General features: G+C 37.8%; 1 protein-coding gene across 1 annotated transcript in view; it reads right to left on the minus strand.

Moving 5' to 3' along the window:
- The window catches only part of C2CD3 (C2 calcium-dependent domain containing 3), a 173,686-nt gene that overhangs the window by 79,403 nt on the left and 66,821 nt on the right, over positions 1–27,462 (minus strand). Inside the window, exons 13-22 of the mRNA XM_006875430.1 lie at positions 24,641–24,763; positions 22,849–23,343; positions 21,591–21,742; positions 19,061–19,307; positions 14,540–14,720; positions 9,819–10,002; positions 8,649–8,821; positions 8,067–8,190; positions 4,093–4,361; positions 2,159–2,248 (exon numbers count right to left, since the gene is read on the minus strand). Coding sequence (XP_006875492.1) covers positions 2,159–2,248; positions 4,093–4,361; positions 8,067–8,190; positions 8,649–8,821; positions 9,819–10,002; positions 14,540–14,720; positions 19,061–19,307; positions 21,591–21,742; positions 22,849–23,343; positions 24,641–24,763 — 2,038 coding nt within the window. The remainder of the gene's footprint in view (positions 1–2,158; positions 2,249–4,092; positions 4,362–8,066; positions 8,191–8,648; positions 8,822–9,818; positions 10,003–14,539; positions 14,721–19,060; positions 19,308–21,590; positions 21,743–22,848; positions 23,344–24,640; positions 24,764–27,462) is intronic.

Raw genomic sequence — 27,462 nt, forward strand, 5'->3', positions numbered from 1 at the left:
CTAAGGTGCATCTGACCCAAGCCATAGTATTTTCAATAATCCATATGCATGCAAAAGCTGGACAGTGAATAAGGAAGATAGTAGAAGAATTGATGATGATGTTGGAGGAGAATATAAAAGTGCCATGGGCTGCCAAAAGAACTAATAGATATGTTTTGGAAGAAGTGCAGCCAGAGTGCTCCTTGGAGGCCAAGATGTCCAAACTTCGTCTCTCATACTTCGGACATATTGTCAGGAGGGACCAGTCACTGGAGAAGGGTATCATGTTTGGTAAGGTGGAGGGTCAGAGAAAAAGAGGAAGACCCCTAGCGAGATAGACTGGCCAAGTGGCAGCATCTATGGATTCAAGCATGGCAATAGTAGTGAGGTTGGCCCAGGATTGGGCAGTGTTTCGTTCTGCTGTGCATAAGGTCGCTATGGGTCAGTACCGAGTCTCTGGCACCTAACAACAACAACTGGAACCAGCTTATTTACTCACCTGGTCAGCTACTTTTTGCTCAGAACAGTTTCTTGTTTCTTAAGATGAATAAAAAAAAAAAAATCTGTACATTTCTGATCATTGCTAATGGCAGCTAATGAATTCAATACTTTCTTTTTGCTCTCATGTGATCCCATTTTTCAGATACTGCATTATACTGATTATGAATAAAAAATTATGCATAAAAACCTCTAAAGAAAAAAAAAAAGTGCCTTTGTTCCACCCAGTGCTAAAGTCTTTCACACTATTATTTCACAGAATGCTTCAATAGTCTTGTAGAGCAGATCTTATTAGTTGCATATATATTTTTTAAATAGGTAAGAAAAACTATGGATGAGACAGATGAACTGACTTGTTCTAGATCACAAATTGTAGGTGACAGAAGTGAGATTTGAACCCTCTATCATGGAGTTTTGGGAGTGCAGTAGGTTATAAGTTGGGTTGCTAATGGCCAGGGTAGCAGCTCGAATATACCAGGTGCTTCATGGGAGATAGATGAAGCTTTCTGCTCCTTTAAAGATTTACAGCTTTGGAAATGCTATACAGAGTTGCTAGGAGTCAGAATAGACTCAATAACACACAACCCCATACCACCATCAAGTTGCAGAGAGCTTTGTATGGCAGGCAAATGGAAAATACAAGGCTTCAAAAGATTCAAGGAAAAATTCTATTATCTTTTCATTCCCATTTTTCCATGAAGTTCTGAAGCCACCTTGTACCTATTTTATTAGAGTATTGCTCAAATGAATTCACAATGACATTTGGGAGATGTGTGACAGAATTCTGGGAACTAGATTACCTAGGGAGGAAGCTGAGCAAGAGAAGGAAAACTAATGTTTATTGAGTGTCTACTATGTGTTAAGTACTCTATATACCCCATTTCATCAATTTCTATCTTGTAGATTTATAACTGTCTCCATTTATGAGATAAGAAAACTGGGGTTCACAGAAGTCAAATCACATAACAGCAAATAAGATTGGACCAATATTCCAGACTGCCTGGTGGTTGTATTCTTTGGGGCCATTACTCTACACCCTTATTCCTTCTTTAGTGAGTCAGAGAATATAATGAAAAATAATGAGCAAATCTTGATTTGATTTCCAGTCCTCCCACTCGCTGTATAAGTTTTACAAATTGCTTAATCTGAATTAAAGTTTTTTCATCTATCAAATGAAGATAATAAGATCCTGTATGTCTGCCAGGCAGGGTTGTTAGGGAGTGAAAACAAGATCTGAGAAAATTACAGAATGCTATACTCCTGGAATGGCACAGAAGGATCAGCACTGGACTGCGAATCACAAGGTTGGCAGTTCAGACCCAACTGATCTGCTCCTTAGAAACCCTATATTGGGTCGCTATGAGTTGGAACTGACTATAGACACTTAACAACAACCTACAATGTAATGGATACTATAGTCATCTCTTCATCTTTCCTAGGGTAGGACAACAGTACAATATGCTGAGCTTCTCTGCTTTATTAAGTGACCAATGGAATGCTTAGGAGGAGATTTTAAATGCCTCAAAAAACCTTTACGATACCTGGGAGAATTCAGAAGCATGTGTGAAGGGATCATGCCTACTTTTGTTTATTTTGCAAGAACAATCTTGCAGGAGATGACCTATTATAGAGAAGTGAATGGGAAAGGACAGTTTGGAAAGTGGTAATACAGAATCCTTACCAGATCTCTTGATCAACAGCTCTTTCATTGGAACCTTTACTACTCCGAGCAGATAATCTCTGGATGTCTGGAGACTAACTATATCACTGGCTGTTAAATCAAGCAAAAGAGAAAAATGATCTTGTCTACTAGTGGTTGTGTTTAAATCAAATATCCATATCCTTATCCATATACCACCACCTCCCATCACCAACTTACACTCACTGAATCTCAGTGCAGGAAGACATTTTAGAGTTCATCTTGCTCATACCCTAGTTAACTTGAATCCCCTTCTATCTAGATTCATTCAATATTAATATCTTTATTCATATTTTATCTGTGTCCGTGTGTGTCTCTCTCACACACTCACACTAAACATATTCTTATTTTTCTGTTTGAAGAGATTATGATCATTCACCTTTAACACTGCAAACATATGTCCTGAGAACAGGAGATTTAAAAGAAATATACATATTATAACAATTTAAAGATCAAAATAAAAAAATTTACAATCAATACAATATTGTTTCCAAATACAGAGTTTCAAAATTAAATGTCCCAAAATTGTCTGTCATAACAAGATTGTTTCCTCACAGTAATTTAGAATCTAATTCATGACTATGCATTACATATAGTTCAGAGCAAACATAGGGTGGATGTTTTGGTTTGGTGAAGTATGCACAGATGACTAGGGGTGGCCAGATAAATTAACAGTCATTTAATGTACTTTTTATGGTTTTCAAATGTTTGGTAATTAAAATATATTTTCTATTAACAAAGTAATTTTACCTAAACATTCTTCAATTAAAGTCTAAGTACAGATAACAATCTAGAGAGAATCAAATACAATGTTCATGATAAAAATTGTTCAGTAATCAATAAAGCATTCTTGGCTGAGTAAATCCTGGAAAGACTGCTGAGTCTATCCACTTCTCCGCTTTTCAAAAGAACCAGATTGTTGTTGTTAAGTGTTGTTGAGTTAGTTCCAACTAATAGCGACCCTGTATAGGGTTTCGAGGAAGGGCTGGTGAGCTTAAGCCGCCAGCCTTGCATTTACAGCACATTAACCAGCAGCGTCACACCGGGATTAAAGATAGCTCTATATTAATACCAAAATGCTAGTTTATTGCCTTCTCTGCAGTGATTACAAAAATGTTTAACTTCCTATAGCAAATGATTAATGCACCCAGCTGCTATCAGAGTCTGAAAAGAAAGGCCTGGTGATCTGTTTCCAAAAAAAGAAAAGAAAAAATGCGAAGCCACAGAAAACCTTATGGAACAAAGTTTTACTCTGACACACATGGAGTTGTCAGAGGCAGAGAGCAGTTGGTTTTGCTTTCTTTTAAAGCTTTTGGTATAGCACTGTAGGATAAGCACTGGATTGCTAACCGCAAGGTCGTCATTTCAAATCCACCAGCCACTCTTCAGAAACCCTATACAGGGTTGCAAAGTCATAACCAATTCAATGGCACTTAACAACAACACACAGAGATAATGTCTTTTTTTCCTCCACAGTATTTGGCACATTACAAATTGTTTAAAAAAAAAAAAATCATTTCTTTAAAGGAGATTTTCAGATGTACTTTGGTAACATGTTCCCTAGCATTTTTCAAGTTTTTTTTAAAAAAAAAAAAAAAATAGAAAACAATCTTGAAAGGCAGCAACGTTGGGATCGAACCTAGGTTTCATTTTCAGTTCAGGACTTAACTAAAGTTTAGCTGGATGTTCTTCCTATGTGACCCTAAACCATATGCTTACACTTGTTATACTGCTTCATACTATCATGTTGCTTCGTGCACCAGATTCTAATGAGGCCAGGACCAGTTTTTGTTCACCATCATGTCCTCAAGCAACTCACACAGTTACCTAGGTTCTAGTATGTACTCAATTATCTGCTGAACACATCCTGAAGGGCCCTTTTCAATTCCGACTGTGATGAGTCATTTGGTGCTCACCTGACTTGGTATCTTCATGATAAACAGCAAAAATAACTTCTGCAAACTCCAGCAGCTCTGCCAGGAAACAGGCCTCTCCACTGCAATGCTGAGTTACCAAATTACAAGTGAACTCAATGTGATGGGAGAACTCAGGACAGAAGGAACAAGCCACAGGGCGGGTTTGGCGCTGTTCTCCCTTGGGCAGGAAGGAGAGATGAGTGGTGACGAAGGCATTGACCCCGAATGTGGCACTAAACTGGAGAGTGGGTTCCTTCTCGGCCAAAGCCCTGTAGGGAAGAGGAGCAAAAATGAGGAACCATGTCACATGAGAAATCAGTTCAATTGCCTGGAAAACATCACTACTACTTCTATGAAGTCACCAAGAAGATGAATTAACTCTATGTATGCTTCCTGTCTTGACTTCTGGCAATGCCTTCTCATTAATCTAGAATGTAGCATATATGTGCAGGGAGTTTGGGGGAGGGACAACATTCATCTGCCTACCACAGTGATACTCTGAGGACTCTCCATTGTAGTATCCATGTCTCCACCAGCGAATACCACTAAGAATGAACTGTAGCTGAACAAGTTGAGTTTTCTGCTCATTACAAAAGAGAATATACACCATGGAGAACAATAAACTATGAGGTGTCAGAAGGACGTATCTATAACAGGACTGGGTTCCTGTTAGGTGATTTAATGAATCTTATCTGTTGTTAAGTGCCGTCAAGCCAGTTGTGACTCAGAGCGACCCTATATAGGGTTTTCAAGAGCGGCTGGTAGGTTTGAACTGCAGACCTTATGGCTCAAACTGACCTTGTGGTCCAGTGCTTTATCCTATAGCACCACAGCAGAGAGCTTAAACTATAATTGGCAAAGCAATAGCAGTTCCCTTTTCAGTTCGGATAAGGGGAATATTTGGCATTTTTGGGTTTTCTGTTTGTGCTTAGACGAGATTATGTGGTAGTCTTGTTTTTTGCTTTATTTCATCATGGTGACAGAGTGGATGCTGGTGTCCTGTGAGATTATGATTAATAGGAAGACACCAAAACTGAACAGTGAGACTAGGTCCAGATGTCAGGGGCTGCTTTGCTCTCAGTACAGCTGTTCCATAATGGACATAGAGCATGCGCACACCTTTAACTGATGCTCATACAGAGCAATTTGTGTGTGGGTATGAGACAAAAAACCCTTATCTCAAATTGCCCAAGGGGATAAAAGTGTTGTTTAGGTGAAGAGGTTGCCTCTTTAAAATCATTCCATGAAGCCCCTAAAGTTGACTTAGTGGTTCCTTCTTCTGAGATCCCAATTCTACTTGGTATGTACCGTTGTTATTGTTTAAGTGCTGATTATTTGGTTCTGACTCACAGCAACCCTGTGTAGGGTTTCCGAGAAGCAGCTGGTGAGATTGAACCGCTGATCTTGCAGTTCAAAAGGCTTTGCATTCTGGCACATTAACCCCCAGCGCCACACGAGGACTCCGATGTACCAGTAGAGGGCAGTAATGTGAAATTATACAGATCTGGATTTGAATCCTGACTCCACCACGTACTTACTGTGTGACCTGGGACAAGTTATTCAACCTATCCTTAGTCTCAGTTTCTGCTTCACTAAAATGAGGATAACATGACAAGGCAACACATACCAAAAATGTATGTATATTTGGATGTTTACTGCAATTTCATTTCCAATGATAAAGGGGAAACAACCTAAAGGATCCTGAATGGAAGATTGGTTAAGTAAATTATATAATGTGTCCATACTATGGGGGATATATGAGTGGGCTTCAAAAAGCTTGTTGGAAAACTCCATTATCTTTTAATTTCATTTTTTCACAAACTTTTTGAAGTCCTCTCATATTTATGCCTAAGAAACTTGAGATGGACTAAACTAAATGTTAACAATGGTAAAAAGTAATGAAGACAGTCATAGGATATTATAGAGATTACATCAGGAAAGGAGTCCTGGTGGAATTGTGGGTGAGACATTGGGCTGTTAACCACAAAGTTGACAGTTCAAACCTACCAGCTGTTCTCAGGAGAAAGTTAAGGCTGTCTGCTCCTGTAAAGATTTACAGTCTTGGAAACCCAATATATGGTAGCTATGGTTTTTGGTGTTTTTTTTAGGGGGCTAATACACACAAAACAGAGAGCCTGCCTGTAACAGTGAAAATATTTTAATAGAAAACTCTATGATGGCAGTGATATGGTAGAAAGGTTCAGGTCAGCTGGTCTGAATCCATTCTTTCAATCAGTCTGTGCTGAGCATCTGCTCTGTACATATTCACTGGGACCAGAGCTGGATATACAGTAGTGAAGTAGCTATAATCTCTTCCTCTCAGGAACCTTAGAATCTAGTGGGTATTCCCAGGAAGCTTCCATTCACTCACATTGAGCTAGAGAAAAAAGTGCCTTCTTTACAAAGATACCAAACATGTATTTCAAGAAGACTGTGAGCTGGTGTCTCATGAAGAGAAGAGAAGGTTGATTTCAAGCACCTGCTATCTAGGAACAGAGTGTGAGAACTCAAAGAAGGGGAAAATTTAGAATACCAAGAATTCCTTTCTTCAATTAGAGGTAATGTAAAACTTATTTTTGATTCTATGATACTATGTTGGCTGAGATTAATACCATTAGTTATCTGCAAAAGTGGAAAGAATCATAAAAATCCATACATTTGTTATAATCTAAACATTTGTTAATTTATATATTGTTGTTGCTGTTGTTAAGTGCTGTTGGGTAAGTTACAACTCATAGATATTTGGAGACTGGGAAGTTAGCGCATGTAATTAGGAAGTTATAAATGGGTAAAGGTTTGGGAACACTTGCCTACTTCTTTCCTGAACTCAGATCCAAAGTGAACTAATTTAAAGCAGGAGCCTGATCTACTTCTTTTCCTTCTTTGGAGCCTAATCTGTGTTAGAACTATGCTGAGTAGTGCAGATACAGACAGGAGTTCAGGCAGTGTCTCTGATCTGAGGAACTCACGGCCCAAGTGGAAGACAATGTGAGCTACTACAACAACACAGAAAGCAAAAAGCAGTCACTCTGTCTATATGTAGGAAGAGAGAAAAGAAGCAGCAAAATCTTAAAGGAAAACAGCAGTTTGTTAAGTGGACACAAGGAAGAAGAACAACTCAATGCCAAGAGATATATGAACCTGAATCAGGAAGTAAAGGAGAGGGCCATGATGTTTATCTAGAGAAACAAGTGCTCCAAGCAGAGAAAACAGCAGGACAAAAGCCTGCTGAGGAAAGGAGCTTGGTATGCTCAGAAGCAGCAGGCCAGCAAGTAGAGTGGAATCAGCAGGGAGGAGATGAGGTCACAAGAGACAGCTGGCGGTCTTACAGCCATTTTAAGGGCTCTGGCTTTTAGAATTGGAAAGTTACCGGTAGGTTGTAAGTAGAGGCACGTCAACATATGACATGTTTTAATACGACAGCTGGCTACTGTATTAAGAAAAGACCAAAGTGGGGCAAACTAGAAAAAGCCATGGTGGAACTCAAGAGACTAAAGTGCTTGAACATATTATAGAGGAATTGCAATTGGTCATGGCATGGTTTGAGGATGTGTATGTTATGATCATAAGTGGTTAAGAAGGGTAGAGAATAAGGTTGTTGAAGAAGGTCAAGGAGTTAGTTACTAATACGAATCGGGCTGAGAACCGCAAGGTCAGCAGTTCAAAACTACCAGCTGTTCCGCGGGAGAAAGATGAGGCTTTCTGCTCCCATAAAGATTTATAGCCTCGGAAAACCTGTACAGGGTCGCTATGAGTCGGAACCAACTCCACGGCACATAACAACAACAACAATAGTTAATACAACAACATTTGCAAGTGATTTACCAACTTGTATTCTGAAATGCTTTCATAAGAGAAAAGAAGAGTAATGCTGTGGGTAACTAACTGAAAATTGCAAACAAGTTTTAGCTATCTGATTATCATATGGACTACAGGGAAAAAGGTTTGAAACCAGTCTTCTCCAGTTGACTTACTTGGCTGCTGCTTGTAGTCCACAGGCTCTGATAATCTGGACTGAGATGGAGACAGTTCGGGCAGAAAGAACTCCCTCTGTTGTTTTTGGAGTACGCCTGTACCTTAGGCCCACATCCAGTAAACCTAAAGAATGAGCATAAAAGAAAAAAAATGAAAAGATTACTATGACATTTCAGGGCAAGTGTGAAGGAAAAAGAACTGGCTGGTGAGTGACAGGAGAAGCTGCTCGATCTTAATTTTGCAAAAATAAGCTTATATTAAAACACATGTTGTTATTGAAGGTCTATGGAACTAAAATTATGGGCAAAACGTGCAATGTATGCTCTACACGCTTGTTCTAAAGAGAGGCTGTCTCATAGCTTTAATCAGATTCTCAAGAGGGTTGTCATTGTTTGAACCGGCTCTAACTCACAGCAACTTTATGCATAACAGAGTGAAACACTGCCTGGCCTTGTGCTATTTTCAGGATTATTGGTACGTTTGTCAATACCATAATAGTCAAGAATCAGTAAGTTAAAGAGAAAAGGGATATTTACGTATAGTGACTTTGAAAAGGGAAAGAAAAACTAGTCTTCAATTACCTGATGACTGGTTCTTCAGTTCTTTCCTGTTTTCAAGCCTGGGGGTTAAAGGGAGATTAAAGGTCTGTATTCCCACATCCTCACGGTGCTGCATGGTTACCATGGCACAGATCCTTGATAATGGCAATGTTCCTTTGGCAACCATCTGGTCTCTCACATTAGGATAATAGTATCTGTAAGCCACATAAGCACAAACAGTCAGTTGGAAGAATTAGGTGGATTACTGATTCACTCTGCTTCAGGGATCAGCTTTCAGTATCTAGTTATCTTTGGAGTCTGTACTGGTGGTATACAGCTGTGGTCTTGTCTGACTAGATTTACTGCTTCACAAAGGCTTTCTGTTTGATGTATCTGCATCCGGCCTGGATCACTACAATGTTCTTTCTATTCTGAGCAGCAAAAGTGGTTCTAAGTGGAATAATCTCCATCTTTTCCAAGGCTCACTTGTGTGTAAATCTAGTCTCCTCAAATTCGGAGGGGGAATAAGGATCTGTCAGTATATCTTTTATTACCTTATGTCAAAACCCTCCGTCCTTAGATCACAAGGTTGTAAGTCAAATCTAGGTGATTTCTTTAAACCTGTTTTCCCTGAGTTGTATTTAGAAGTTTCTGGCATATGAATGGTATTTTTTTGTAGAATGTTTATTGATGCTGTTACCCTCTCCTTTCATATTAATAATCTTAAGTCATTTCAGTTGGTTTCTTGGGGTGAGGATACAAACAGGTCCGTTGAATATCTGTATTCATGTCATTATGTTTCTTGCCCAAGTCTGCTACATAGATAGATTTATATTTTACAAAGGCTAATCTTCTAGAACAGATGAGAAGAAATGAGTTTAAAAATAGGGAGGCTAGTTAGAAAGCTATCATAATTATTTAGGCATGACAGGATGAAAGTCTGAATTAAAATAGGCAATGAAAAGTAGAAAAGATTATTAATGTTTCATAGACACTAGAGGGTAAAACTGATAGCACCTCCTTTCCAAATATTAGTTATCGGGTTAAGTAAGAACCAATAATTTGATAGATTTCAGAGAAATCATGACAGAAAACAAGGCAACAAGGGCTATTTAGCTTCTGTTCATTAATTCCACATTGGCTGGTTAAGGACTATGCTTGGTGATTGTGTGCTTCCTTCCTAGGCATAGGATTCAGTTCTCTGTACGATACCTGCACCAGATTTCAAACTGGACTCCACCTCCTGGCACAAGCCCCTGTATAGAGAAGGCACTGAGTAAGAGCCTTTGCACAGGAACTTCAGCTGGTAGCAGGAGAGAGTGGTGGTGCTCACTATTAAAGATGGGATCCGGAACACAGAGTGTGGTTGCAGACCGGAAGGGCTTCAGAGCGATTCCTTGGAAAAGAAAATCAGAATAATTCAAAATGTCATCTTAGTACTTTACAGGCAGAGAGAGACAGGCTAATGCTAGTTTATATTTGTGCAGTCCTTTAACTGAAATGTACTTTAATATCCAGTATTCAATGTTATCTTCCTAATGCTACGTGAAGAAAACAAAGCAAGCATTATTACTCCTTGTTTCATAAATGAGGATATGAAAAGGGCTCAGAGATAGAGACCTGAAGTCAGAATTACAGTTTCTGACTGGGCTACTCCTTAGGTTGATTTCCCTAGTAGTTGTGGCACCCTAAAGTCCATGATAATACAGAAGAAAGAAATCTGTTTGCTGGGTCTTACAGATCATATTATGCTCACCTCAGTATAGGAATTAGACACTATCCAGGTCAAGCTTAATTCCAAAGGAGTAACAAAAAAATTTGTAAATTGAAATACAATTCATATGCCATATTCAATGATTTTTATTATATTCACAATGTTATACACATTCATCACCACTGTCTAACTCCAGAACATTTTAGCACCCCAGAAAGAAATCTGCTGATTAGCAATCACTCCCCATTTCCCTCTTGTCCCCACCTGTGGTAACTATTAATCTGCTTCCTTTATCTATGGATTCATCTGTTCTAGACATTGCACATAAACAAAATTATGGTGTTCTATGTTTGACCTTCTTTACTTAGCATAATGTTTTCAAGGTTCATCCATGTTGTAGCATGTATTTGTCTTTCATTCCTTTTCATGGTTGAGTGTGTCTCTATAGTGTATGGAAGTACCACATTTTGCTTATCCATTCATCAGCTGATGAGTATTTGGGATGTTTCTACTTTTTGGCTATATGGACAATGCAGCTTTATACATTTATGTACAGTTTTTGAGTGGAAACTTTTAAAATTTCCTTGGTAAATACTTAAGAGTCAGTGATAGAGTGGCTAAGTGCTCACCTGCGATTCAAAAGGCAAGCAGTTTAAACCCACTCCAGCTACTCTGTGGGAGACAGATGTAGCTTCTGTAAAGATCACAGTCTTGGACATCCTTATGGGGCAGTTCTACTCTGTCTTTAACAGGGTCACTATGAGTTGGAGTTGATGGCAATGGATTTTTTTTTTTTTTTTTTGTATATACTTATGAATAGAATGGTTGGGTCATTTGGTAACTCTTTTTGAGGAATTGCCAGATTCCTTTAGACAGAAGCTACACTAATTACATCAAATCAGGAATATGTGAGGGTTATAATTTTTCCACATCCTTACCAACATTTGTTATTCAGCCTTTTTCTTTGAAAGGAATCCCGAAACATGCTACACACCACATGGATGAACGTTGAGTTATAATGAATAAAATAAGCCAATTACAAAAAAGACACATATTGTATGATCTCACTTACACGAAGTAACAAGAATAGCAACCATTTACAGACTATAGCTTATTAGAGGTTACCATGGGCAGAAGAGAGCATGAACGAAGGATTACTGTTTGGGAAGCCTAAGTTTCTGTTTATGGTGATAGAAACTTTGGTACTGACTATTAGTGACAGCTGCACAGTATGATGGATGTCATTGATATGAATGAATTGTACATCTGAGAAATGGTGATATGGCACATACTGTGCTCTACATGTTGTGATTGTTAAATGCTGCTGAGTTGGTGCCTTCTTGTAGAAACCCTGTATAGGGTTTCCTAGGAGTGGTTGGTGGATTTGAACAGACAACCTTGTTGTTAGCACTCTGATGTTTATCCTACAGCACTACACAGTAACAACAATGAAAAATAAATACATTAGAGCCATCTTGTTGTTGTTAAATGCCGTCAAGTCGGTTCTGACCCATAATGACCCTGTATAGGGGTTCCAAAGAGTGGCTGGTGGGTTTGAACCACTGACCTTTCAGTTCAAACTGATCTTGCAGTTTGATATCCTCTAGCACCACACCATCTTACAGCCATCTTGTTGTTATTAAGTGCTATTGAGTCAGTTCTGACTCATAGCGACCCTGTATAGGGTTTCCAAGGAGTGGCTGATGAGTTTGAACTGCCAACCTTGTGGACATGAAGTGGTACCTCATTGGGGTTTTGATTTGCATTTCCTAAAATGACTACTGATGTCTGGCATGTTTTCATGTGCCATTTGTAGATCTTTGGAGAAATGTCTATTAAAATCCTTTGCCTATTTTTAAATTGATTTATTCTGGATACTAGACCCTCTGGATACCAGATATGATTTAAAAATATTTTCTCTCATCCTATAGGTTTTCTTTCTCTTTTTGAGTGTGTGGTTTGAAGCACAGAATTTTTAAATGTTGATGAAGTACAACTTATTTCAATTTGGCTGCTTATGCTTTTGTTGTTACATCTAAGAAACCACTGCCTAATGCAAAAGCAGAAGGGTTTAAACCTATGCTTTCTTCTAAAAGTTTTATAGCTTTCAAATATATTCATATATATATGTGTGTGTGTGTGTGTGTGTGTGTGTAGATATATGTGTGTCTGGTTCCATGGGAGAAAGATGAGGCGTTCTGCTCCCATAAAGATTTACAGCCTCGGAAACCCTGTGCAGGGTCGCTATGAGTCGGAACCGACTTCACGGTACTTAACAACAACAATGTGTATATATATAATATATGTTTTATAAGCTGTAACAGTATGGTATCTTTAAGGAGTTGGAAACTGTACTGTGATAGACAGAAAACTGCATAATTATATTAATGACATAAATAACTGCAATGATCATAACAGGGGCGTCTTATCTTTTAAATAGGAAAAAAGAGAATTTCTGGTTTGTGTTTCAGACTAAGTTTAAGGGACAATTGAGACTTGGCCAAACTAAGAGTATTCCTAGAGGTAAAAATCACATGTGAAGCCCTTTGTTTGTGGACAGATAACTAGGAAACTGGCTCAGTGGTAGACAAAACTCCTTTTCTAATGCTTCTTAGCATTGAAAAGCAAGCTGGAATAAAGCCATGATGTAATAGTTAAATTTATGTGTCAACTTGGCTAGGTTACGAGTCTCAGTGTTTTGACTAAATACTAGATTGGTGGCTGTTCTGTAATATAATGTATTACTTTCCTTGATGAAGCTGATAAACGATCAACCAATCAGTTGAAAGGGGAGTTTCCTTGGGGGTGTGGGCTGCCTCCACAATATAAATGGGTATCCTGGCAGAGATTGATCGTTCTCTCTCTTAACCTTGCACTCTGATCTAAATAGTTAATGAATTTTGGACTTGCCAGTCTCACACAACAGTGTGTGCCAACCACTTGAAGTAAATCTCTCTCTCTAAATACGTCTCACTGGTTTTATTCCTCTAGCAAACTCAAACTAGGATACAACACTTCAACACTTGACCCTTCAACAATGCAGAGCTTATAACTTCTGATTCCCCCAAAAGTGTCATCTGGAAGCTTTCCTGATAGCATAAATAGGCAATTAACACATCTTTTGTATGTTTTTTCATACTACATACATTTATGGTGTGGTGCTGTGGATCAGCACTGGACTGTGAACCATAACACTTGGCAGCTCAAACCCACCAGCTGTTCCTCAGAATCAACTCAATGGCACTTAGCAACAACATATACTATATACTGCAGCCACATAAAAGCTGCATTTTCAATGGAAGATAAGGTATTTTGCAAAAATTGCAAGCTTCTTGTGCCTGCTGGTGTAACTGCAACTACAATTTCATGAATTACCTTTTCTTTTTTACAGTGGTCCTTACACTGGATTCATTTATCTCAAAATGGCGAGCAACTGCAGCTGTAGACCTCAATCTATGGTACATATCAAACAATTCAATGTCTCCTCATAATAACACGACTTCTACTTCTTGGGAGCATTTTCAGCATTATTAGCGGCAATTAGCACTACTATTGGCACTTAGTCCCACTGTGTTATTCAGGGTTTATGATACTGCATTAAATACTATGAAAAATATGTGAGAACCTGAGAACCGCACAAGAAATCACTATTAACTGTGCTTTACAATTTACTAGAGACAAACTGCTCACGCAGAGATGATTAGCATCACACGATATTTTAAAAAAATCCTCCTGTAAGTAGATCCACACAGTTCAAACCCATATTGTTCAAGGGTCAACTGTACTGTCTAGGATAAGCAAATGCATAGAGGTAAAATTGTAAGAATGGCTGGGAACCACAGTTTTGCTATAAAGTAGCCTAATGATTACTGTGATCCAGCTTCAGAAAAAAGCTAATATATGTATAGACATGGAGACAGTGAGTAGGCATGTAAATGATGTCAAATGGAATCAAATGTAAATAACTGGTAGATCTGGGTAAAGGGTATACAGAAGTTCTTTGTGCTATTCTTGCAACTCTCTTGTAAATTTGGTATCATATAAAAATAAAAATGCTACAAGAAATTATAGAAACAAAGAAATTAGCCCATCTCCTATCTTATTACCCAGGTAAGACTAAAATCATTCAGAAACACAAAAATTCAAACAGGAAAAAACCCTCAATATATGTATAAAAATAATCACACGGGAATGAGAAAGCATAATCTCCCACACTTACCATTTTCAAGAAATTCAGGTCCTTCTAGCACACTGGATTGGGAGTCTTGAGTTGGAAAATAGTACTGGACATAACAGTCTGCTTCTCCCCAGACTGTCGCCTGAAGAGGGGCTAATCCTTTAACTTTCTCTACATGGACCTCAAAGTGGTGTTCCATCAATCCACTTCCTTGGCCCTCAACCTATTAAATGAAACAGAAGTATTGGTAGACTTTAAAGAGTAATTTTCTAAATAAATGTGCTTAGAATATTTCTGCTTCTTTGTGATGTCTGAGTACACGTGAGCAAATAAGTGCAATTAGCTGAAACCGTAGAAGATACTTAATTTTCATTGTGTATAGATCTCACAATTGCTCAATGTAACCAGAGCAAGTAGGGTTTACTCTAGATTATGAAACAGAGTCAGTATCAGGAAATCCATTAATGTAATCCAGCATGCTAATGGAACAAAGGAAATAAATATGATGATCTCAATAGATACTGAAGAGGTAGCTGATAAAATTCAATATCTATTTCTAATAAAAGTTTTTTGTACATTAAAAATAGGTTATTTCCTCAATAGAATTAAAAAAAAAAAAAAAACATACTTGAAATGATATAAACAGCTATTAACTATATAACGAAGTATAAATAATACCAGTACAGACACTTAGGAATCCTGGTGTGGCGCTGTGGGTTAATGTGCTGGACTGCAAAGTCAGTTTGAATTGCAAGGTCAGTGGTTCAAGGTCACCGGCTGCTCCTTGGAAGTCCTATACAGGGTCGCTATGGGTTGGAACCAACTTGATGGCACTTAACAACAACAATGGACTTCTTTCAGAGGTAGTCAGTAGTTACAAAATGTACTGCTACTTTTGCGAGGTGCTGTCCAGTTGGCTCCTATTCGTAGAGATTCAATGCACAACAAAATGAAATACTGCCTTGTCCTATGACATCCTCAACAGCTGGTGTTAAGCTTACGTCCATTGCTCATGTTACTATGGCAATCCATCTCGTTGGGGGTTTTCCTGTTTTTGCTGACCCTTCAGTTTACCAAACATGATGTCCTTGTCCAGGGACTGGTCCCTTCTGATAACATGTCCAAATGATGAGATGAAATCTCATAATCCTGGTTTATAAGCAGCATTCTGGATGTACTTCTTCCAACACAGATTTGTTTGTTCTTCTGGCAGTTGATGGTACTTTCATTATTCTTCTCCAACACAACTCAAATGTATCAGTTCTTCTACTGTCTTCTTTATTCACTGTCCAATTTTCACATGCACTAAGACTACTGAAATACCATGGGTTGAGTCAGCTGATATCTTTGCTCTTGAACACTTTAAAGAGGTCTTGTGCATATTTGCCTAATGCAATATGCTGTTTAATTTCTTGACTGCTGCTTCTATGAATGTTGATAGTGGATCCAAGCAAAATGAAGACTTTGACAACTTCAATCTTTTCTCCATTTACCATGATGTTATTGGTCCAGTTGTAAGGAGCTGTGTTTTCTTTATATTGAGGTGCAATCCATACTGAAAGGCTGTAGTCTTTGATTTTCATCAGTAAGTATTTTAAGTCCTCTTCATTTTCAGCAAGAAAGGATGTATCATCTGCATATCTCAGATTGTTAATGAATCTTTCTCCCATCCTAATGTCATGTTCTTCTTCATATAATCCAGCTTCACAGATTATTGGTTTAGCATACAGATTGCATAAATATGGTGAAAGAAAATCAACCCTGGTGCACACCTTTCCTGTTTTAAACCATTCAGTATCTCTTTGTTCTGTTTGAATGAATGTCTCTTGGTCTATGTACAGGTTCTTCATGAGCACAATTAAGTGTTTTAGAACATCCGTTCTTTGAAATGTTATCCATAGTTTGTCACAATCCACATAGTTGAAAGCCTTTGCACAGTCCAATAAAGCACAGGTAAACTAAACATCTTTCTGGTATTCTCTGCTTTCAGCCGAGATCCATCTGATGTCAGCAATGATTTTTCTTGTTCTACATTCTTGCCTGAATTTGGCTTGAGCCTCTGTCAGTTCCCTGTTGATGCTCTCTTGCACCTGTTTTTGAATTATCTTCAGCAAAGTTTTACTTTCATGATATTATTGTTGTTGCTAAGTGCTGTTGAGTTGGTTCTGACTCATAGCAACCTTATTTTGGGTTTTCAACCTTGCAGTTCAAACCAACCTTGTGGTCCAGTGCATTATTCTGTAGCACCACACAGCATGTCAAATTAATAACTACTAATAGTGTAGTGGTTACGAATCAAGCTGCAAACCACAAAGTCAGCAGTTCAAAACTACCAGCTGCTCTGTGGGAGAAAAACGAGGCTTTCTGCTCCCATAAAGATTTATAGCCTCGGAAACCCTGTACAGGGTCGCTATGAGTCGGAACCGACTCCACAGCACATAACCACCACCACCACCAATAACTATTAGGACTCCTAGTATGGTGCTTTGGGATAAGCATTGGACTGCGAACCACAGAGTTGGCAGTTCAAACCCACCAACTGCTCCTTGGAAATCCTATACAAAGTCACTTTGAATTGGAATCAACTAGACGGCACTTAACAACAACAATTACTATTAATGGAGTCCTGGTGTGTCACTGTAGGGTCAGCACTGGACTACAAACTGCAAGTTTGGCAGTTCAAACCCACTAGCTGCTCCTTGGTTTGAATCATCGACCTTGCAGTTCACAGTCCAGTGCTGATCTTACAGTGACATACCAAGAGTCCAATAACAATAATAAGTATTAATAATAATGAATTTGACTGAGTATATACTATGGACCAGGTAATGTACTAAGTAAGCACTTCACTTATATCAGTTAATTTAATGTGCATATTAAAAAATAGTGGACTCAGGGTTGGAACCCAGGTAACTGACTGCAGAGCCAATGTTCATTACCTCTCTTCTATATAGTCTTAACAGACAATAGACAACTGATGTTGAGAATATTTGAAGGGGGAAAGTAGTATTCAGATAAGGATCAGACTGTACAATATTTACACATTTAATATTCTAACAACTAATTCAATAAATTTGGAAGTGACATCACATTGGGTCTTCACTTGAAAAACACATGTCAGCAATATCGGCTCCCACTTTCTTTAGGGAAAAAGAACATTTACAATTTGATTCCTTGGAGGGGAAAAAAACTTCTAAAAACTACAGGGTAAAAAAAATCTCAGTCATAGCAGCTGCTTAATTTGGTCATATAGTATTACAGCAATTTAATATCACAGTTCAGCAGATGCTCAGCTGGATGAGGCATGTGAGTGTAGGAGGAAAAACAACTGTATTTGTAGATGTCTAGTCTTACAGGGAAACCTTCTAGAATTGTCTGTGCTCACAGGGAGTAACATTTTCTAACTTTTATTAAAGAACTTAAAATCTGAGTCTTAAAACCCTACAATGCGAGGGTCATATAATACCTAAGATGTGGAAAAATTATAGGTGAGTTTTCTTATTTGTGTTTTTCTTGAATTTTCAAGCTAAAAACAATTGTTATTTGATAGACACTAAGTCCTAATAGAAACAGCAAAGAAAACTTTAAAGTTCATGAAATATATATATGTTGTTGTTGTTATGTACCGTGGAGTTGGTTCTGACTCATAGCGACCCTGTACAGGGTTTCCGAGGCTATAAATCTTTATGGGAGCAGAATGCCTCATCTTGCTCCTGCGGAACAGCTGGTAGTCTCGAACTGCTGACCTTGCGGTTTGCAGCCCGATTCGTAACCACTACGCTACCAGAGCTCATATATATATAATATATATATATATATATATATATATATATATAAAACAATATCATGCTACTGAATATCTCCTAATAGTTCTTTCCCTGCTAGTGATGTTTAAATTTGTCATTCAGATTCAGATAAAACAAAACAAAACAAATTACATATTTAAATAGCATGGAGACTTGGCTATACTAGTACAGACAGTAAGTGGGACAGGATATAGTGGAATGAAGACTGGACTTGGGAGAGATTCAGAAGATCTATGTCTGAGCTCCAATTCTCTGTGGTCTTTGAATCTCATATTTCACCCACCTCACAAGGCGTTAGGGAAATAAACTCTCAGGATAAAGCATGCCAATGTGTTTTCTCAATTGTAGGACATTGTATAACACTACTTTTAAGTTATAGTAAAAATGCAAGGAATCTCATTATTAACTTTCCAACATGGCCTTCCCCAGGTAACCAAAAGTAAGAACTTGCTGGCTCACATTTGCAAACTCTACACCACCCCACTTTTGAAAAGTAAATTACAGGATTAAGATTTACTTGCTCAATTATTATTTTTTCTTTATAAGTTTGGGGAGTTCACTGGACTACAGAGATCCATTTGAACCATTTGAGAAAAATACTAATGATTCATTTGATTTATAGTAAGCCCTGGAGTGCCAGTTATCCTCTTTTATTCAGACGTTCATTACTGAAAGGATTTGGGCAATGGTTTTACTAAAATATGCAAGATAAAATGAGATTATGATTTTTGTGAACAATCAAATGTTGAGTCACTACCATAGCAACAGATGCTTTAGGTGGCTGGTCCAGGAAATGGGCTGGTCTAGGGCTGAAGGGAGGGAGTGTTCCTTCTTCATTCTTTAGCCTTTGCAGTGTCATTATCTGATCGGAAGAACCCATAGCTAAAAAGACTCTCAGCCTCCCATTTTGTTGGCCTGAGAACACATCAATCACAGGCATGTAGTTGTCTACCGCAACAACAGGGTACTGAGCATCAAGTAGCAGGCGAGAAATCTTGGGGTCTCTAGAGGGGGAGAGATTGAAAATGAGCAAAAAACAATCATCATTCATGCCACAGAGCTGTTCCATTTCTTGCATGGCTTGCTTTCTCAATATGTTAAAAAGGAATTCACAAGTAGAAAAAGTAATTGTGGTTTTTATAAACACGATTCCATCAGAAAACCATTAAATAAAAGTTACCAGGCAGATAAATTCAAAACGCAACAATTTGAGGGTAGGGAATGGATCCAGTTTATTTCAGTATCATCATGGCCTCAAGCCTAGTGTATGGCACTGAACAGTATCTCAACAGAAGCTTGCTGAGTAGCACTATTTTATAGGGTGGCAAGTGTAAGAAACTGGAAAGAATGTGGCTTTGGCATTTGGCAGATAAAATTTGGATAGTGTTGTTGCTGCAGTTAAGTGCTGTTGAGTCAATCCCTATTCATAGCAACCCTATGTAGGGTTACCAATAATAACTGCTATCTACTATGTGATATGTGGCAGGCTCTTTACAAATACTATCTCTAATCCAAACACTGCATAGGTTGGCATTATCTGCTATTAACATTTAAAAAAGGCAAAATTCAAAAAGTTAAGCAAGTTGGTTAAGGATATACAACTATAGGAAGTTGGGCTGGGACTATGATCCATATTGATTCTAAAGTCCATTATACCATACTAATTTCTTGGCTCTGCTACTTACTTGCTGCGTGACTCTAGGTAATTTAACCTGAATTGGTTTCCTTATCTATAAAATGTAAAAAACAAAACTTCCATCACAGGGTTAGGTTAGAACTAAACAAAGATAAATATAAAATACCAACAGTGATGCTTAGTTCAGGGTAAGGGTTCAGTAATTGGCAGTGATGATTTGTTCTACACTCTGTCAGAAAAGAATGGGGTCTAATGGAATGAAGGGGAAGGAAAACACCAGAAAAAACTAGTATCACAAAACTCAAATGGGGAAAAGCCAAAAGCCTGTAGCTGATGGTGGCATCCATGATTCCAACAGTACTCTTCACCCTGACCAGGCTTTCCAAAGTTGCCTTCACAAGTGTTTAACTGTTCACGTCTTATCCATTCATTTTCACACTGGATCCTCAGAATTACTACTCCACAAAGGCGATAAGGAACCCACCATCACCCTCATTTTAAAGATAAGAAAAAGAAAGCCAGGGAAGTTAAGTGACTTGTCAAGTCCAAGGAAAAATTTCTCATTTGCAAAATGAGGATAAAACTTTATATGATTACAGTAAGATTCAAATGAGATAGTGCTCACAAAAAGTTGTTGTTGTTAAGTGCCACTGAGTCAATTTTGACTCACAGCTACCCTGTATAGGGTTTCCAAGGAGCAACTGGTGAGCTTGAACCACCAACCTTGTGGTTCAAACTAACTTTGCAGTCCAGCACATTAGCCCACAGCGCCATACCAGGGCTCTGTCTACAAAAGTGCTCTTTTATAAAATAAGTTGTTTTAAGTGTCATCAAGTCTCTTCTGACTCATAGTGACCCTGTATAGGGTTTCCAAAGAGCAGTTGGTAGGTTTGAACCACTGACCTCTTGGTTAGTAATCCAGTGCTTATCTTCCCACCATACCATGAGTTCTTATAAAATATAAGATACAGCATTTAAAATATACAATCATGAGAAGATGGCTGGAAAAGGGCCAGTGTGAAAATAATTTGAAAACAGCACCTTAAAATAAGAAACAATCTGTACAAAGGATAGAAATCACCTCCAGGTAAATCAGTACTTCTTCTGCATGTTATAGTGAGGTACAATAATCAAATTTGATGTAGTAAAAGACAGTGCTTACTCTAGAAATTGTACTGATGTCAACCATACATTTGTAAGGTGATAACATTTGACAACAGTTTCCTGAGGAGCTTTGGGTTCTAGAGCCAGAGTAATCTGGGTTCTAATCATACTGAGTGGCTATGAGTCAGAATCGAATTGCTATCAGTGGGTAACCCTGGTTCCACTACTAGTGACATAAGTGACAAGTCATTTACCTTCTCTGTAGAGTTCTGTTAATTCATCTTTAAAGTAGGAAAAACAGTACCTGCCTCAGAGGGCTGTTGTGAGGAGTAAATGAGGATGTATGAAAGCAGTCAGCACAGTGTCTATAACATAGTCCCACTATCTACAAGACTCCTTGAAAATATTAAACGCACAACTGTGGTGAACTTGAGAAAAGTTCTCCAAGCTACTACTAGGCTTGCCATGCTTGCGAGCCAAAAGAATTCTTTAACCCACACAAAGGTAAAGATGCAAAATAAAGAATACTCCAAAAGAGCCTATTTACTTGAATGACATGTAAAACTGATGCAGGGGGAGTTTCACCAGCCCGAGCAGCTTGTCCTGTCCTGGGTTCCGCACCTTGTTCCAAGTTTCAATTATCATCACATTGTTCTTAAGCCTTTCCAGGTATTTAGAAGACAGAGAGACAGGAATCACCTAGGGGAGAGGGACAAACCAAAAAGCAAAACAAAATATAAACCCACACCTGAGATAAAGGATTAGTGTACACTTCTATTCAATAGACATTTACTGAAAGCCTACCATGTACACTGCATAGTGAGAGCAGTGGAAGACATTAGACTAAAGCCAGTCTGTTGTTAAAGACCAACATATAAGGACCAAATACAAAATGACTTCACTACTGATAAAGCTCATATAAACTGGACACAGAGAAAGTTGTAGACATGTTAACCATGCTGTCTGCCAAATTTATCCAACCCTTTCTATGGGAAAGTGACTCATTTGTAAACCCCAGCTGAGAAGGATTTTTTTTTTTTTTTTAAAAAGGATGGCTACTGATTTGGACAAGATTTAATATCTTATTAAGGCCAGCCAACCCATTAGCTGGATGGTATTTTATGAAATGATCTACTGCCAAAAGTTCTGCCCAGCAGGTACATAGCAACACTAATCACCCATCTGAAATTTCAATGTAAAATTACTCCAGAATCAGCCAACTAGTTGAAACAGAAAAGAAGTCACAAAAAATATCAGCGATGTAGAGCCAAGAGTAGCTCAATTCAATTAAGGGCCCATGAATTTGAAAAAAAAACAAGCTGTGGTAAAAACTGCAGAAGTAGAGGGAACAGAAGCTCTAATAATGAAACCAATAGAAAGCGTGAGAGGCAAAATTAGAAAACACGGGTACTGGTGAATACTGAAGTAAATGGAGGAATAAAGGAGAGTGAGGAACAGTAAATGAAAGAGACTGAAGATACAGGGGGCACTCAATTGATCAAAGTACTACAGGAAACAAAAAGGAACAGAAACTACAACTTGGAGAAAAAAAATTGAGTAGGAAACCATATCAACTGAGACAGAACAGAGAGAAAGATACAAAAATTTTTTAATGTTGGCAATGTCTTTTCCTCTTATTGTTCTCAATAGCGGGATTGTCTGGCACACCAGATGATTGCAAAGGTCTTTTCTAGTCAGAACATTCTAGATTTCTTTTCAGATGGTATCATTTGGGAAATATATTGGTCTCCTGTGTCCTATACACCCTTAATGGATATGAAATGCTCAGACAAGTATGTAGTTACCTGAGAAAAGTTAAAGACTGGTTGTGTGGTGCCCCACGCGATGATAGATCTGGTGACTTCCTCTGTGCTGAAGAGTTTACAATTTAAATAAACATTGCATGGAGGTTGTTTCTCTGATTCTCCAGTAATGAAATCTTTCCCATCTGGCACCATTAACAGCACATGCAACAGCAAAGCACTCTCTTTTGCTGACTCACTTGTGTGATGTACTAAATTGTGGGAGGCTGGCATAGCCAGGAAGCTTGAAGAATTTGGTGCTACAGGGTTTGGTGAATCTGTGTGGGGGAGTAACAAATTCTGTTCTTTCTTTGCAGTTTCTTCATGAATCTGATTTAGGGACTGTGGATTTTTGGTCCCAGTAGGATGTTGGCTAGCTTCTGGTAGTACCTTATCTGGACTTGTAAGAGCACAAAGTGGGGTATGCTGGCTGCTGCTACTTAACTTAGTATTGACACCAGTGAAACCTTTATTACCTATCACAAGCTCCATAGTTACCTACAAAACACAAAACGAAAAGAGTCAGTAACAATGTCACCAAGAAAAAGAAACAGATTGTTAGGAAATGAATTAACTCAATCTCAAACACCATTATACCAAGATTATTATTAACACAGTGCATATACGTTAACTTGCCAGGACTAAGAAATGCTGGGAAGATGGTTTATTAATTATATAAGCCCGGAACATCTTCTTCTGTCAGAAATTAAGTGCTCATAAAACGTGAGAGAAATGTTCAAAGGTTACAAAAACCAGATAAAGGGTCTTCCATCGGCTATATCTAGAACAATCTGAACACCAAAATGGAAAAAATAACAGCACTGTATTATGGTCTATTGAATAACAAAGCAACTGGCTCAATTTATCTGAACAAATATGGGGAAAAGGACAACTATTTTACACAGTAGAATGCTAATTTGAAAATGCACACAGTAAATGGTAGCGTTAGAAAAATCACTGTTTTGCAATCATCATAGTAATAACTGATTGGAGGGAAATTCTACAAAGTAACTGGTCTTAATTTTTTAGGAAATATCACTGCCATAAAAAAATGCAGAAAATTTGAGAAAAATTTACTGTAAGGAAAAGTATTGGTGCAATCAGTGAAATTTGAGTATAGATTAAAGATAGGATATAGTACAAGGGGCTTCATAAAGTTCATGGAAAAACAGAAGGAAAAGATAATGGAATTTTTTCACAAACTTTCTGAAGCTCCCTTGTATCAATGTTAAATTGTTTTTTATAATTGTACAATGTTGTTTGATAATGTCCTTGTTCTTAGGAGATACATGAAACATACACTAAAAATTTTATGGAAAAAGAGGCATGATGTCTGTAACTTACTCAAACGGTACAAGGAAAAAAGTGTCTATGCATGCATGGTATAAGTATCTCACGTTATTTCCTCTCAGGTGATTACTACCACACTATACCATTTATTTCAACCTTCACAGCACTTCTGTTTCCCCCAAATCAGTATGGTGGTGGTGGTTGTGTGCCGTGGAGTTGGTTCTGGCTCATAGTGACTCTGTATAGGGTTTTTGAGGCTGTAAATCTTTACAGGAGCACAAAGTCTCATCTTTTCCCAATGGAGTGGCTGGTAGATTCGAACTGCTAACCTTGCAGTCAGCAGTTTAACTTGTCATCCACTGTGCTACCAAGGCTCCTTCTAAATCAATATATAAACATCATAAAAACAGACCTTTGTTTTCTATTTGCTGCTATAGTCTCAGTGCCAGATAATCCTATGTGCTCAGTAAATCTTTCTGCCTACGTTAATATGTCACCTATGTACCTTGAGGGGGCCAAGTGGAGTCTGACCATTTTCCTGTTGCACTAGAAGCTGGTCACTGAAAGAAAGAAGCTCTGATTGAATGACAGCTCGCAAAGGAAGTGATGCAGATCCAATTACTTCTGGCTAAGGGAAGGAAAGAAAAAGGCTAGGTTAGATTAAAGAGGCGCTACAGGGGACTTTAGATGAAGTAACAATATAAGATGGCCTATAAAAGAACCAATACTTAAAAAAAAAAAGAATGAACCAATGCCTGATGGGTTACACAGCTTAATTATGACTATGGCCTATCTAAAGGGATATCATATTCTGTCATATTTGGGCATCTCTTCTAGGTTTTACTAGGTTCCCTAAAAGATTAAGGTTTCATAAGGCATAAGTAGATAGATTACCATTTATTACTTTTTAAGAGTTAGCTCTTTATGAAAAATGTTCAACTTCACTATTAAAAATAAAATTTAGGTTATTTGCCTTTAAAGCTAGTAAAACCACAAAAATATACCTGATGCTATAAAAGTTATGGAGAAACAGGCTGCCATATGTATGCTGAAGCTGAGAATATACACTGACAACATGTTTTAGAAAGTAAATTTGACAATAAACACAAAAAGCTTAAAATATTCTTTGGTCCAATAATTCCACTTCTGGGCATTTATTTATACTAAAGAAATACATCAACAATATACGATAGGATGAATAAAAAAAAAAGAAAAAAGAAATACATCAAAAGCTTATACACAAATAGCTTATACACAAATAAAAAGTAGTTTAAAATTAGAAATAATCAAGTGTTCAATAGTCAGGAATGACTAAATTAATGTGACACTGTAGGATAAGCACTGGACTACTACTAACCATAAGGTTGGCAATTCAAACCTACAAACCACTTCTCAGAAGAAAGATGAGGCTTTCTGCTCCTGTAAAGATTTCCAGCCTCAGAAGCCCTAGACAGGGTTGTTAGGAGTTAGACGACTCAATGGCAATGGGTTTTGCTGTGTATATTATGTATATACTGTATTCATTTGAAAAAGACAAAGGCCATACACACAAATGTAAACAATAGTTATTTCTCAGTAACAGGATTATTGGCAAATTTTGCTTTCATTTTTACCTTTCTCAAGTTTTCTACCAAAAAAAAAAATCTTTTATAGTTATAAAAGTCTTAAATAGGGATAGAAAAATGAGTCAATGTAAACATATCAAAATGTTAAACAGAGGTTGTCTTCAAGTTATGGAATTATGTTTCCCCTCTTTCCTATTTTGCTGTATTTTCCAAAAAGAACTTACACTATTTACAGCTTCTGAAAATCAAACCAAAGAAAATGATTCATTCCTCATGCTTTTCATACCAAAGTAGAGATAAACATTTATAAAGACTACTCTTACTGAGCAAAGTAAAAAATGCTTATGATCTAATATTTACACTGATTTATACTGTGCCAGATGCAAGCAGGTTTTATACTTGGAATTAGCTGATCAAAATTATTACTCATAATTATATTATTTTGGATATGGGATGGATACCTCACTAATTCTCCCAGAAAATAGGAAGACTCTCAAGTTAAGCTTTGTTGTTGTTAAATGCCATCAAGTTGGTTCCGACCCATAGCGACCCTGTATAGGTTTTCTGTGGAGCAGCTGGTGAGCTTGAACCTCCAACCTTGCAGCAAACCACTTTGCAGTCTGGCACATTAACCCACAGCACCACACCAGGACTCCTAAGTTTATATAAATACAATCAGTTCTTCACAGGAGGAGGCAAGCTTAAAGAGCTTAAAAACTTTGGATATAAAATCAGAGGGCATGGGGGCTTTGCCTTTTCTTTGCTTGTGTGGTCTTAGCTAAGTTACTTAGCTTTATTAAATTTCAGTTTCCTCATCTGTAAAATGAAAACAGCAAAGCTGCTGCGAAGATTAAAGTTGACAGTATGTGCATGCACAGCCTTTAGCACAGTAGTTGGTATCACCCAGTATGGTAGCTCATGGTCCCACCCCAACCCCTACCCTGGACCTCCTTCCATACTAGACAATACAAAATCTTTAGTGATGTTTACTATGAATTTTAATCATAGAATCATATATGATACAGTTGTAAATTGCTTAAATGTAGTATTTCTTATATGAATACTAACAACAAAATTGTTCCATAAAATTTGCTACACTGAATTACATTATTAGTAACTGAGCAAGAGTTTTTATTTTTTCATTTTTCTCCCGTTCCTTGAATTACTAGTTCATTCTCAAAGAAGTTTTTGACTATACCACATATGTTAATTATTATACTATTGCAGCTAAAACACTAGAACATTTGACAAAATCGGTGATTATAAAAATATTGGCAGTAACAAAAACAGTATCTTGTGCTTGTAGTGTGTACAGATGAAATCATGTGATTTGAAGAGTCACTGTAATTAGGTAATAATGACAGCTGTGACTAGAGTGCAGTATTGTTGTCGTTAAGTGCCGTTGAGTCGGTTCTGACTCATAGCAACCCTGTATGGGGTTTCCGAGGAGCGAATGGTGAGCTTGACTCGCCGATCTTGTGGTTCAAACAGACTTTGCAGTCCAGTGCATTAATCTGCAGCACCACACCAGGACTCCAGAGTGCATTAGAAGGCTCAAAAAGTAATTTAGCTTAGAGTTTTAGCCTTATATGTATATTGATACATATAAACTGGGCTTATGAAAAAACAATTTTTTTATAGCTAACTGCAGAGATGTTGTTGTTGTTATGTGCCGTGGAGTCGGTTCTGACTCATAGCGACCCTGTACAGGGTTTCCGAGGCTGCAAATCTTTACGGGAGCAGAAAGCCTCATCTTGCTCCC

The sequence above is a fragment of the Chrysochloris asiatica genome, unplaced genomic scaffold, assembly GCF_000296735.1.
Source record: "Chrysochloris asiatica unplaced genomic scaffold, ChrAsi1.0 scaffold00326, whole genome shotgun sequence".
Classification (NCBI taxonomy): Eukaryota; Metazoa; Chordata; class Mammalia; order Afrosoricida; family Chrysochloridae; genus Chrysochloris; species Chrysochloris asiatica.